Source organism: Meles meles, chromosome 1 (genome assembly GCF_922984935.1).
Source record: "Meles meles chromosome 1, mMelMel3.1 paternal haplotype, whole genome shotgun sequence".
Classification (NCBI taxonomy): Eukaryota; Metazoa; Chordata; class Mammalia; order Carnivora; family Mustelidae; genus Meles; species Meles meles.
In genome coordinates, this window is record NC_060066.1 from 137331216 (window position 1) to 137345924 (window position 14709).

At 38.9% G+C, this 14709-nt stretch overlaps 1 protein-coding gene across 3 annotated transcripts in view; it reads right to left on the bottom strand.

Annotated features, from left to right (window-relative positions):
- Positions 1 to 8880, bottom strand: part of MTF2 (metal response element binding transcription factor 2) — a 58746-nt gene extending 49866 nt beyond the window's left edge. For all 3 annotated transcript variants that reach the window (XM_046010447.1, XM_046010446.1, XM_046010445.1), the window contains exon 1: positions 8616 to 8880. Coding sequence is in view for 2 of the 3 variants with exons in the window: in XM_046010446.1 (XP_045866402.1) it covers positions 8616 to 8620 (5 nt within the window). In the remaining variant the exon portion in view is untranslated. The remainder of the gene's footprint in view (positions 1 to 8615) is intronic.
- Between the last annotated feature and the right edge of the window lie 5829 nt (positions 8881 to 14709).

Below are 14709 nucleotides of genomic sequence, written 5' to 3' on the forward strand. Positions count from 1 at the left end.
TCCATTGTCTGTGTGTGTACAAACACACACACACCACCTCTTCTTTATCCATTCATCAGCTGATGGACATTTGGGCTCTTTCCATAATTTGGCTATTACTGATGTTGCTATAAACATCAGGGTGCATTTGTCCCTTCAAATCAGTGTTTTTGTATCCTCTGGGTACATACCTAGTAATGCACTTGCTGGATCTTCAAGTAGTTCTATTTTTAGCTTTTTGAGGAACCTCCATACTGTTCCAGAGTGGCTGCATCAGTTTGCATTCCCACCAGGAGTATAAGAGGGTTCCCCTTTCTCTCCACTCTTGCCAACATCTGTTGTTTCCTACAGTGTTAATTTTAGCCATTCTGACAGGTGTGAGGTGGTATTTCATTGTAGTTTTGATTTGTATTTCCCAGATGATGAATGATGTTGAGCATCTTTTCATGTGTCTGTAAGCCATCCATAGTCCTTCTTTGGAAAAATGTCTATTCATGTTTCCTGCCCATTTCTTAAATGGATTATTTGTTTTTTAGGTATTGAGTTCAGTAAGTTCTCGACAGATTTTGAATACTAACCCTTCATTAGATATGTCATTTGCAAATACCTTGTTCCATTCCAAAGGCTGCCCTTTAATTTTGCTGACCGTTTTCCAGAAGGTAAGCGCTCTTAACCAGAGGTGCATAAAATGCTATCTACCTACTAATGGAGAATTTGTGCGGATTGCTATCAGAAAGTTCTCAGAAAGTCAAAAGAGGGGTTCAAGCAATCATAAAAGATTAATGTTGAGGACAGGAGGGAATGACACTCTCTTCTCAATGAAAATTGGTTTATTTCGTTCCTGTATGTTTAGAGCATCTTGGTATTAGAAAAGTAATTCCAAAGGAAAAAAAAAAGAAACAAAAATCTCTCCCAGGAATAGTCAAATTAAAAACAAAAACAGTCCTTACAAATTATTTCTACATTTTTCTCATTCTTTCACCAATAAAATTTTTAAAATACATTCCACTTAATCCATTACAAATTGACTGTCCTGATTACTTTTAACAATTACATCAAAGACCTCCAAATGACCAAATACCAGACAATGCTCTAATTTCAGTTCTCACCACACACCATCTTTGTGTAATAACTGATGGTCATGACCTTTTTCTTGAAATTCACTTTCTTTGGTTTCTGAGAATTTTATCACCTATATTAAGTGACTCTTCTGCCTCCTTTCTGATGTTTCCATACTGACTCTTCCTCCCCTGCCAACCCTTTAACATTGGGAGTGGTCTAGGGTTCCCTTCTTTTGTCCTACATGTTCTGCTTGTCTTAACGTTCTCCTAATGCCTCACTTAACTTTTTTAAAAAGACATTATTTATTTTGGAGGGGGGAGAAAGCATGAGAGTGAGACAGACTGTGAGCAGGGGAGAGGGAGAAGCAGACTCCCCAATGAGCAGGGAGCCTATTCAGGACTCAATCCCGGGATGCTACCCTGCTTCACTTAATTTTTATCTATTATCGACTTCTACATCTCCAGCCTCATCCTGTCTCACAAGCTTCAGACTCTTACTGCCAATTTCCCACTAGACATCTCAACCTGGATTCTCCCAGAACTTAACAAAACTGACATCTTCTTCAAATTCCTCCTCTTTCTCCAGTTAATGCCTTTACTAAGTTAATGCCATTACTGTTTCATGAGTTCTTAATCTAAAACTATTATTTGATTCTTCCCTCTTCCCTGACCCTCCAAATATTCACCAAGTCCTAAGTATTCCTTAAAGATCACCTCTCAAAAATCTCTTACAACCACTACCTTATTTCAGGATTTCAGGTCATTATCAGCTCAGCTCTTGCCTGCACTATTACCATATACTCCCCTAAGTGATCTTTCTGCTACCAACCCATGCACTTTCAATCTGCAATATAGAAAACCTGCTTTAATTACTCCTTTACCTAAACAGCTCCAACTTGGTCCTACTGCCTAGAGAAGTCATTAACTAAAGGACAATTTTCACATTTTAACTCTATAAAATGTAGACCTGTGTTATAACTGGTGAAATAATCACCAACTAGCCAAGCAGCATGAGTAAAGTACTCCTCATTGCCAATACATACGAATACACTAAGAGCACCAGCATCAAAACATAGAGAATTGGTGTTCACAGCCAATGGGGAGGAAATACTAAAGAAAATACTGAGGCATATTTTATCCATACGGACACCAAAGGGTTTTGGGAGAAGGTGCATTACACAGTAAATTAGACATGTTCAGCTGGTTTCCCAAATTGAGAATCAAGAATAGACCTGCTTGAGTTAATGAAAAATCTGCAGTACAGCACAGCACCAATTTTTATATAATTACTTTAATTCTCATATAGATTTGCTTAAGAAATACTGTCACCAATACTCAAGACGACACCAAACTGACACTGTGAGGAAGCTATGCTACAAAACTGAAAAAATGATTCAGAATCCACACACACCATAAACCCTACGAGAATAAACCAGATCAGCAAATTCGAAGAATACAAGATTAATATACAACAATCAAATGCATTTCTACATGCTACTAATGAATAATCTGAATGAAATTAAGGAAAAAGTTTCATTTGCAATAGCACCAAAAAAGAACAAAATATTTAAGAATAAATCTGACAACAATGTAAGGCTTGGGGTGCCTGGGTGGCTCAGTGGGTTAAAGCCTCTGCCTTTGGCTTGGGTCATGATCTCGGGGTTCTGGGATCAAGCTCCTGGGATCGAGCTCCATATCGGGCTCTCTGCTCAGCGGGGAGCCTGCTTCCCCTCTCTCTCTGCCTGTCTCTCTGCCTGCCTCTCTGCCTACTTGTGATCTCTGTCTGTAAATAAAAAAAAAAAAAAAAATTTAAAAAAAAAAAAAGTAAGGCTTGCACAATGAAAACTACACAACAAAGAGAAAGCAATTAAATAAGACCTACATAACTGGAAAGAAATTATCCCATGTTTCTGGATGTTAACATTCTTAAGATGGCAATTATTTCCCAAGTCGATCTACAGATTCATTACGATATCTATCAAAACCCCAGCTGCGCCTGTTCTGCAAAAATTGACAGACTGCTCCTAATATTCATATAGAAGAACAAGAAACCCAGAATACTCAAATAACACTGAAAAAGAAGAAAACCAAAGGACTCATACTTCCCCATTTCAAAAGTTAATACAAAGTAACAGTAATCAAGACATTATTATGCAGGCATAAGGACACATAAGTGGAATAAAATTCATAATCTGAAAATAAATCCTTACATTTATGTTCAACTGGTCTTTGAAAAGACTGTCAAAACAATACAATGGGAAAGAAGAGTCTTTTTAACAAATGGTTCAGGGAAATTGGCATTCGCACCTAAAAAAAAAAAAAAAGGAAGCTGGACACCTACTTCACACCACATACAAAAATTAACTCAAGGAGCACCTGGGTGGCTCAGTGGGTTAAAGCCTCTGCCTTCGGCTCAGGTCATGGTCTCAGGGTCCTGGGATGGAGCCCAGCATCAGGCTCTCTGCTCAGCAGGGAGCCTGCTTCCTCCTCTCTCCCTTCCTGCCTCTCGGACTGCTTGTAATCTCTATCAAATAAATAAATAAAATATTTTTAAAAATTAACTCAAAATGGGGTACAGATTAAATTTAAGAGCTAAAATTATATAATTCTTTTTTAAAAATATTTTATTTGTTTAAGAGACAGAGTGAGCCAGAGAGAGCACAAATTGGAGGAAGAGGCAGAGAAGAGAGGGAAAAGCAGGCTCCCCACCAAGCAGGGAGCCCAATGCAGGGCTCAATCCCAAGATCCTGGCAGGATGACCCCAGCCAGAGGCAGATGCTCAACCAACTAAGCCACCCAGGCACCCCTAAAATTATGTAGTTCTGAGAAAAAAACATAGGAGTAAATCTGTATTACCCTGTGTTAGGCAACATTTTCTTAGATATGACATCAAAAGCATAAGCCCCACATCTGCAACCAGCTCCTGCTCAGCAGAGAGCCTGCCTCTCCTTCCCCCTCTGCCTGGTGCTCTCTCTGTCAAATAAATAAATAAAACCTTAAAAAAAAAAAAAAAGGCAAAAAAAAGGATAAATTAGACTTCATCAAATTAAAGCCTTCTGTGCATCACAGACATCAAGTGAAAGAACTTAAAGAACAGGAGAAAAAAATTGCAAGCCACACATCTGATAAGGGACTTCTATCCAAACCACATAAACAATGCTTACAACTCAACAATGAAAACATAAATAATCCAATTTTTTTAAACGGGCAAAGGACCTGAATAGACGATTCTCCAAAGGTATAAAAAAGGCCAGTAACTACATGGAAAAGGTGCTCAACATTATTAGTCATCAGGATAATGCAAATCAAAACCACAATGGGACACAACTGCACACCCACTAGAATGCTTATAACCAAAAGACAGACAAGTACTGGTAAGGATATAGAGAAACTGGAACCCTCAGAGCTGCTGGTGAGACTGCAAAAAGGTGCAGGCTCTTTAGAAAACAGTTCAGCAGTTTCCTGAAATGTTAAATACAGAAGTGTCACCTGATCCAGCAATTCCACTCCTAGATATGTACCCAAGAGAAATGAACCACATGTCAACACAAATCCTGTAAATGAATATTCGCTGCAAATAAAAACTATTAACTGCAAAAAGTGGAAAAACCAAATGCCCAACAACTGATAAATGGATTAACAAAATGAAATATATATCCATACAAAGAAACGTATTTTGGCCATAAAAAAGAATGATACATGCTATAACATGGATGTACCTGAAAACATTATGCTAGGTGAAAGAAGCCAGACACAAAAGGCCACATATTATATGGTTCCATTTACATGAAATGTCCAGGATAGGCAAAATATAAACACAGAAGATTGGTTAGAGGTTGCCAGGGGTAGTGGGAGGGAATAATGGAAAAGTGACTGCTAATGGTTACAGATTTTCATTTGGGCTGATGAAAATGTCCTGAAATTAGACAATGGTGATGGTTGCACAACTCTGTGAATATACTAAAAAAATCAGTAAATTGTACCTTAAAAGGGTACAAATGAGTTATATACATATAAATGATAGATGAATTACCTCAGTAAAGTTATTTACAAAGTATACAGTTAATATATGTAAATTTTACCTTAAAAAGCTTTTTAAAATAATAAAAACAACGGAGAAGAGTGGAGAGTGCATAGAGATATAGATGAAACAAGCATGGATACAAAAAAGTTCATACTATTCTGTTCACTTAGTACACGACTTCTAAATTTTCCTTAATAAAAAGTTTAACTGATGTACTAAAAAAACAAGTAATTTTTAAAAAATAACAATGTAGGGGCGTCTGGGTGGCTCAGTGGGTTAAGCCTCTGCCTTCGGCTCAGGTCATGATCTCAGGGTCCTGGGACTGAGCCCCACCGCATCGGGCTCTCTGCTCAGCAGGGAGCCTGCTTCCCTCTCTTTCTCTGCCTGCCTCTCTGCCTACTTGTGATCTCTGTCAAATAAATAAATAAAATCTTTTTTAAAAAATGTAAACTAACTTTCTTAACATCCATTTTTATTGTTGTGTGACAAAGGAAACAGAATCATATATTAAAAGATCAGAGAAGGGGCACCTGGATGGCTCAGTCAGTTAAGCCTCTGACTTGGCTCAGGTCATATCAGGGTCCTGGGAGGGAGCCCTGAGTTGGGCTCTGCGCTCAGTGGGGAGTCTGCTTCTCCCTCTCCCTCTGTCATATCTCCCCTCATATCCCCCCATCACGTCTTCCCCCCACTATGCTCACTTGCAAGTAAATAAAAAAAAAATCTTTAAAAAAATAATAAAAGATCAGAGAAGTTGCTACCTTCTTCATTCTTTTGTAGAAGTATGACAGAAAACTAGGTGTGAGGCAAAAATGAAGAATACTTTACCTTAAAAATGTACAAAGAGAATTTCAATCCTTAGTTCCAAGATAGTTCCTTACCCTTGGGTTCCTGTGGTTTCCATGATTATTAGATGTGACAGCTTTTTTTTTCTTTTTAAATTTGACAAAGAGAGAAAGATCACCAAGTATGCAGAGAGGCAGGCAAGGGGGGGGGGGGGCGTGGTCGATCCCAGGTCCCTGAGAAAGTGACCTGAGCCAAAGGCAGAGGAATAACCTACTGAGCCAACCAGGTGCCCCCAGATGTGACAATTCTTAATAAATAAATGCAATAACCCCTAATACTATGCTGTCTAATACAGCAGCCACTAGCTACATATGGCCATTTAAAATTTAGTTCTAATTAGTTGAATTATAAATCCAGTTCTCAGTCACACCAGCTATATGTCTAGTGTTCAACATTCACATGCAGCTTTGGCTACCATACTGGATAGAGGAGATACAGTACACTGCCATCAGTGCAGAAAACTCTATTGAACAGCACTACACCAATACATAAAAAATACCCACAGAGAAATTTATACATTCTAATTTAGGGTTGTTATACTGCATTTTACCGCAATAAACAAATCCTGAAAAACAAGGAAAACAAAGCATAAAAATATCAACCAAAGAATATTATTCATGGAAGTCCAGACTAACTGAAACAGCAGTTCAATTTTACTTCCAGAACCACCAGCTACAGATATTGGCCATGACAACATCTCAGGGGCAAATTTCCCTATCTGTTAAAATAGATTATTACTGTATCACCAGTTTCCTAAAGTCAGATATAAAGATTATGCTTAAATAAGAATAAAGCAAATTACCCTTTCAATCAAGGATCTAATGAGAGGTGTATTTATAAATCAACGACATCAAAAAATTTATGACCCACATCAAAATACACAGAATAAAATCCCTTTCCAAACTGAGCTTTGCGGCAACCAGCATAATTAAAAAGATCACTAAATATATTTTGTTTCATCCAGAAAAAAAGTTTAACTGGATGATTTCTATACTTCTAGTTCTAAAATTGTGTATTTCATCCCGATAAGGTAGGTATAGATTTCTGTTAATGTCATTAACATGAATATACAGTATCAGGGAACAGGTGCACTCTTAATTCAAATATTTTAGAATATTTTTAGCACTTAAAAAAACCTGAAGGTGAGCAAACTTAAAATGTGAATTCAAATATACTTTTATATTTAGGAACCTAACAAAACAAAAACAATTTCACCTTGTATTCCCTCTCAAGCTATAACTGCAAATGTTTGGAGTGTCAATAACATTCTAAATATCAAGAATGAAATGTTCTATGTTAAGAAATTTAAAATCAACTCTTTCTTTGCCAAAATTACTGGGCACCTAAAGCTGTTAGTCAAAATGGCTCCATGTAAAGCATTTTCAAGCTTTTGAAAAGGTCACTTAAGAATGTAAGTACATTTTACTTTACCCTTATAAAATACTTTCAGATTCAGTCTTTGCAATCTACTGCCCAAAACAAAACAATACAAAAAAGGAATTCTGAAGAGAAAATGAAAACATGGAAATTGAAACCAGCGTGTAAGCAACCTATACAGAAGGGTCACATGGAATCAATGCTGAAGGAGAAAGTTACTACTACCGCAGCATCTGGAGTCAAATTAAATCAGGCACTATTTACATATTTCTAGTTCTGTACTGACCTCATAGGTACTTTCTGACGTTATACACAGGCCTACCTAGGTCTGCATATTTTTATTTGTAAATGGGTCTAACTTTAACGTAAGTTAAATGTTTAAAGAATAGAATAACATTCCATATCCCTTTTCCATTGTTCACGAACCCTCTCTGTTCGTCAAATCACCCCGATAAATCCATCTGTTCCCTCTAGTTGCTTCCAAAAAAAAAAAAAAAAAAAAATTCTAGCAACCAAAGACACCAGATTGTAAAACACACACTCAGAGTTAAGAGTTCTGGCACTACCAAAATATGTTAAGAAATCTTGGCAAATCAGTTAAAATCCCCTGAACCGTAATTACCTCAGTTGTAAAAATGAATAATACACATCTACATCCGAGGAGGGATGAGTTAAGATTTCATTGTGCGCTCCAAATATTAGGTGTCTCTCTACCATCTCACATTTTCCCTCCCCTTTCTCGAAACCCTTTAAAGCTTTCAGGGTTTGCTTCCAGGCTCCACTTAGTGTTTCCCTTACCCACGTACTCCATCCTGCCCTTCTACTCAGCCCCTTACTCCAATTCCATACAATTCCACCACCCTTCGGTTCCAAGCTGCTACTTCCCTTTGCGCCCCCTAAGGTCCCAGGCAGCCCCTCCATTCAGCTCCCCACGTCTCCCTCAGTCCGCATTTCCTAACGGCTCCTCCCCTCGGTTCCCCACCCCCTCATCACCAGGTTCATCCTGCCCCTCCAACCGTCTCCCGCCCCCAGGTTCCTTCCTGCCCCTCCAAACACAGCTTCCCCGTCTCAACGTTTCATCTTGGTCCTCCAACCGACTTCCCCAATGCCTTGTTCGCTTCCTATTTTATCCAACACCTAAATGACTACACCATTCCATCCATCCTTTTCAACATATACATAAATGCAAGGGACCCACATACACACACTGGAGATCCCACCCCCACTTCGAGCCTCCATCTTTCCCTTTTATACTTGCTTTCTTTCTTCCTTCTCCCCGCCCGCCCCCACCTCCTCCGGAAGAGCGTGGTTCCCAGGCCAAGGTCTCTCACCTCATTCGGTCACTTCAGTGGTGCCAACCGCTTCATACAGGAAAAAACAACCAATCACGTCCCCTTGGGCGCTTCCCCTGCGAGTCCAAGCACTTACTGGGCACCCGCCCCACCGGGCACCCCGCACATGCACACGCGCAAACCGAGGTCCTGGGGACGAGGGTTGAGAGTAGAGTGAGCCTTCTTACACCGGCCTCAAACACAGCCCACTTCTTTGCAGCCCTTCGCCATTTTGGTTTCCCGCGGACCGCCGGTGCATTCTGGGAGCGCGGAGCGACTCCGGTGCCGAATGGCAGCTCTCCAGGGCAGCGAGGGGGCGGGGATTGTGCAGCGAGCGCGGAAGAACACCGCGCTCTGCGTCCCTGGCCGAAGCTGAACAAAGAAGGACTCTTTAACGTTGCGGTGGACCTAAGTCCTTCCGCCGCCGGCCCTAACACAATAGTGATCGCTGCGCTCCTGTCCGTATGCTGTGTTACTGCTGTTTCTGTTATAAAGGAAAGTCTCGTGTCCAGTCTGCGTTGTGCATTTTTTATTTCCGGAAAAATACGACAGTGCTCTCTATATCTGGTCTTGCCGACTTACTTTCATTATCTAGATAAAGCATGTTGCTTCTATCTTTACCTGGAGGCCAGCTGTTCGAATTTCCTTCACCGAGGAGACCCTGGATGTCAGAATTAAATTTTGCTCTGCGATTATTGTCCAGTCCCAAATTCCTTATCAGGAGCGCCTTGCAGAGAAGATTTTCGGAATTTTTTTTCCTTGACAGTGAAAGTTTTTCTGTGTACCTGCTTTGCAATCATTCCTAATTGTGATGAAATCTGAGAATAATACCGTGCAAAGTGATTTATTTTAGGAATACAGAACGTTTCTCATATTAGGGCAAACCCTTAGCCTGCCGATATTCTGCTGCCGACCGGAAGTCCATGTGACAAACTGGAAGCGCATGCTTAGCTACAACCCAACTCCTCTTGGTAGCCACCTGGGGGTACCTTTGTTTATAATTTTGTCAAAATATTTTTTTAAAATTTTAAAATTATTTTATGTTTTTGTCTCGTGATATAACAGGGATAATTAATACAAGGATAAATTAATACAGGTTTCTTTTCTCTCAGAAGTACGTCTTGGGCCTAAACTCACTTTGCTCACATTTCAAAAGCGATTCTCCCGCCCATAATCTCAGGATTTGGCAAATAAATATTTGTTCTATCCAAACCATTCAACATTTTAAATATTTTAGTCATAACCTTCCATTCCTTTGCTTCTCCTAATAATTCTTATCGAATTTAAGTCTGTCTTAATACAGCCTCTATCTGCTACCTTTCAAGTTTCACTTTCTCTTAATTCTATTATAAAGTAGTTTCTCATAAATTCCTCTTCCATGCCCTTAACACTTTTGGTTGAGAAGAGTTTTGACTTAAAAAAAGTAGATACAGTTCACAAATGAATAAAGATATTACACAAATAGATATATTTGCTGTGCAGCAAAGCCTAATCATAGAACATAAGTTCTGGAGAACATTTGGTCTAAGTTCTCCTCAGTGTTTCTCTCAAGGGGTCATCAAACCACAACTTAAACATCTTCAGTAGTTCAGTTGCTCAGAGACAGTCATTTCAATTTCATCAGTCCTAGTAATTAGAAAATTCTCCCATCTACAAATGTATAATCTGCCTTTTTTTTTTTTTTCGATTTTTATTTATTTATTTATTTGACAGACAGAGATCACAAGTAGACAGAGAGGCAGGCGGAGAGAGGAAGGGAAGCAGGCTCCCCGCTGAGAAGAGGGACGGATGCTGGGCTCTATCCCAGGACCCTGAGATCATGACCTGAGCGGAAGGCAGAGGCTTTAACCCACTGAGCCACCCAGGTGCCCATATAATCTGCTTTCTTATGGTTTCCATTTACTGGTCTAACTTTTGGCCTCTTTAGCCACAGGAAAGTATTCTACGGCCATACCACCCTGAACGCGCCCGATCTCGTCTGATCTCGGAAGCTAAGCAGGGTCGGGCCTGGTTAGTACTTGGATGGGAGGAAAGTATTCTAATCCCTTATACATTACAGAAGCAATGATGCCTATTTTAAAAAAAAAAAGAAAAGAAAAGAAAAAGCTTGTCATTTTTCAATGTAAACACACTGGTGCAAAAGTGCATCAATTTCATTTAAGGAAACCAGGTGCTCGGTATCGAAGACACTGAGGGAGTCACGGTATAATATAAAGAGTACCCATAACTGGGTGCTTAGAAATATCAACTAAGCAACGTGCAATAGATTAGGACTTTACATAGATGTGGGTATTATCTAGGTGTATCGGTGAGACAAGGTGAGCCTAGGATCCTCTTCTGCCATCTTCCCCAGAAGTCTTGGAGTAGGACTTCAAAAAGAAATAAGTGTCAGGGCACCTGGGTGGCTCAGTGGGTTAAAGCCTCTGCCTTCGGCTCAGGTCATGATCCCAGGGTCCTGGGATCAAGCCCCACATTGGGCTCTCTGCTCAGCGGGGAGCCTGCTTCCTCCTCTCTCTCTGCCTGCCTCTCTGCCTCGTTGTGATTTCTTTCTGTCAAATAAATAAAATATAAAAAATAAAAAATAAAAGAAATAAGTGTCAAGTATCTCAGAAATAAAAGCAAAGTAACTCCAGTCAGAGTAAACGGTACCCTTTGCTGTTGTTATTTATTTATATCATAGTCGTTAGGACTGTTCTGGTTTTCCTCTCTTCCAGACACAGTACAATTACACTTCTTGCATCCTTGAAGGTAGGCATGGCCATGTATCTCGTTTTTACCAATAAAATGGGAGGAGAGGGATGTGTATCATTTCCCAGGAAAAGCTTTAAGGGGCAGAGACACATTCCCTTTCCCTCTATTATGGTGATAATGGAACCATGTATTAAAATAGAACATCTGTCACTTCAGGTCCCTAAATGACGACAACAAGCAGAAACTAGAGTTGTGCAACCTCCAGCACAGTAAGTTTTAAAACATTTCTACCATCCAAAAAATATCCATTTTTTTCCCATTTGTAATCAATCACTGTTCCTATTCCCAATCCCCGACAACGTTACCTATCTCTGCAGGTTTGTCTTTCTAGTCTTTTTCTATAAATGGACTCCTACAATAAATAGTCTATTGATCTGGCTTGTTTCACTCATCGCAACATTTTGAGGTCCATCACTGTTATACCACATGTCTGTAGTTCTTCCCTTTGTATTGCTGAATAGTATTCCATTGCATGGATGTAATATATTTTGCTTTATCCTTTCACCAGTTGATGCACATTTCAATTATTTCCAATTTTTGGCTATTATCAATAGTGCTGCTGTGAAAATTTGTGTATGAGTCTTTGTGTAGATACTTGTTTTTATTTTTCTTGGATAGTCTCCTAGAAATGGAATTGTTATGTTGTATGATATATTATGTTTAACTTTTTGAGATAACATGTAAGCAATGCATGAGGGTTTCAACTTCTCCATATCCTCATCAATACTTGGTATTGTCTGTCTTGTCTTATTTAAATTGAAGGTTAAGTTATTTAACTTTCTATCATGACCTAACTGTACTATCTTCAACCTAGCAAACCCATTCCCCAGTCAAATATATGATTATCCTACCTCTTGGAAGATTCCTTTCAGACTCTCTCTCATCTTTTGCTAATAGAACTCAGAGTCCCCCTTCTCTCTCTCTCTCTCCCCCCCTCCCTCCTTTACTCCATAAATGCTGAATGAACGTCATCTTGTTTTTTGGTTATGTTTCTATTTATACAAAGAATCAAAGAACTATTGTCTCCAGTGGGAGTGAAGTCGTTTCTCATTGTAGTTTCAGTTTTTATTTCCCTAATGGCTAACGATATTTAGCATCTTTTCATGTGCTTATTAGCTGGCTGTTCTTATGTCTTTGGTAAAGCACCCACTCAAATCTTTTACCCATTTTTTAACTGGATTGTTTGTCCAGTTATTATCAAGTTATAAGCTCTTTACATATCCTGGATACAAGTCCTTTACCAGATACATGATTTGCAAATATTTGCTTCCACTCTATGGCTGATCTTTTCATTTTCTTAATGGTATTTTTTGAAGCTCAAAAGTTTTGGATTTATCAAAAGATAAATCCAATTTATCTTTTTTTAAATGCCATATACTTTAGATGTTACATGTTAGAACTCTCTGCCTGACCCAAGATCACAAACATTTTCTATTGTGTTTTTTCTAGAAGTTTTATAGTTTTGCTCTTACATAGTTTATGATTCATTTGAGTTAGTTTTTGTGTATACTATGAGGTATAGGTCTATATTAATCTTTTTTGCATATACATACTCAATTGGAGGAAATAAAATTTTGTTGTAATAAGCCACTGCAATTTGGAATGGTCTGCCATCCAGCATATTTTATGTGTATCATTTATTATGACTGATACAACCTAGATATGTTAATATGGAACAGAGCTCAGTAATGATATTAAACTCTCTGCCATAATCAGAACCAAAAATAAAAAATGAAAATTTGAGTGGAGTATTCAAACATTAAATAATTCTCAATATTTAACATTGAAAAGTCACAGGGAATGTTAAAAAATACTTCATTTACAAACCAAAAATCTCCCAATTATGACCTATTACCCTCTCATGGAAAAGGGCTAGAAGACCTTTAACATGTCCATTGTGCTGAGGTAGAAATGCAAAATGGATATGGGCCCTTTAAATATTTTTCCTTCACCGGCTGGCAGACCATTAAGCATTGTCAGAGTAGAGTGCTGAAGAGACCATGCGTTATAGCAGTTTCCCCTTCTGGTTCTAAAGTGCACTCCTGGGGTACCTGGGTGGCTCAGTCAGTTAAGCGTTCAGCTCAGGTCATGACTCCAGGGTCCTGGGATCGAGTCCCACATCGGGCTCCCTGCTCAGTGAAGAGCATACTTCTCCCTCTCCCTCTGCTCCTCCCTGCCCTACTTGGGCTCTCTCTCTCAAATAAATAAACAAAAATCTTAAAAAATTAATAACGTGCACTTTCATCAGGCAGTGTGCACAGCTTCCCCAGAGCTGGGATCCTGTAGTACATGCACCTTCCCCAGGCTTGTCAAATCATCTTTGCTCTACCCCAGCCCCAGAAGAATTTGGATGTGCTGCCAGCAGGTGATATTTGTGCTGTCTTGGCAGTTAGAAATTTCAGGTGAGTGATTGAAAAGTGTGTCAAAACAGTGTCAAAACAAATTACTCAAGGGTCAAAAGAGCTAGGTTCCAATTCCCGCTTCCACATCCCTACTTATTACACAAGCTTTGGAAGATTAAATCACCAAAATTTGAGGGAGGGGAGATGAAGGAGAAAGACAGAGAGAGAGAGAGAATTATATCCAATAGTAAGAAAGATAAACTATCTTGTCTGTCTTTACACTGCCATTTTGCTGAGCATTCAGAGACATGGACAAGGTAAGAGAGACGACATGAAATGAGAGACAGGGAAACAGAAGTAGGAATCCCAGAGGACTGGAGACCTCAATTGCCAGTCAACCTTTGTCACTTAATTAGCTGAGTGATCTTAAGCAATCACTAAACTTTACCAGTCTGACTTTTTTGGTGGGCTCAATGGGGAGGCTAAGAATATCAACATTAAATCTTTATCAAACAGAATAAATGAAATAGTATGTGTAAAAGTGATTTTTTTCCCTTATAGCAATTATTACATGTTTGACTCCTCTGATTCAACTTCAAGCTCTTTGAGGGTTGGATGGCACTATTCCTCTTTATTCCCCTGCTCCTGGAAACACCTGGACCATAGAGTAACCCTAACAATAAATAAATTTTAATGGACATTTATAATAATAAATAATTTATAATACTAAATAAATGGACATTTATTGAATAATGTTAAATATGTTCTTCTTAATGTGGAGAACTACTCTGTATATGGTTCAGGACCAGATACAAGAAGCAATAATACATATCCACAAAATAGACTGGAAGGGTTAAGGGTCTAGAGATAATGATATTAAAAAGCAATTAAGGTACAACAAAAATCTATAAAAAAAAAAAGGTGAGAAGGTGTGATATATCCTAAGAATGAGAACAAATTTAGTGGAACCCAGCATGAAGGATATAAATAAGGATAGAAAG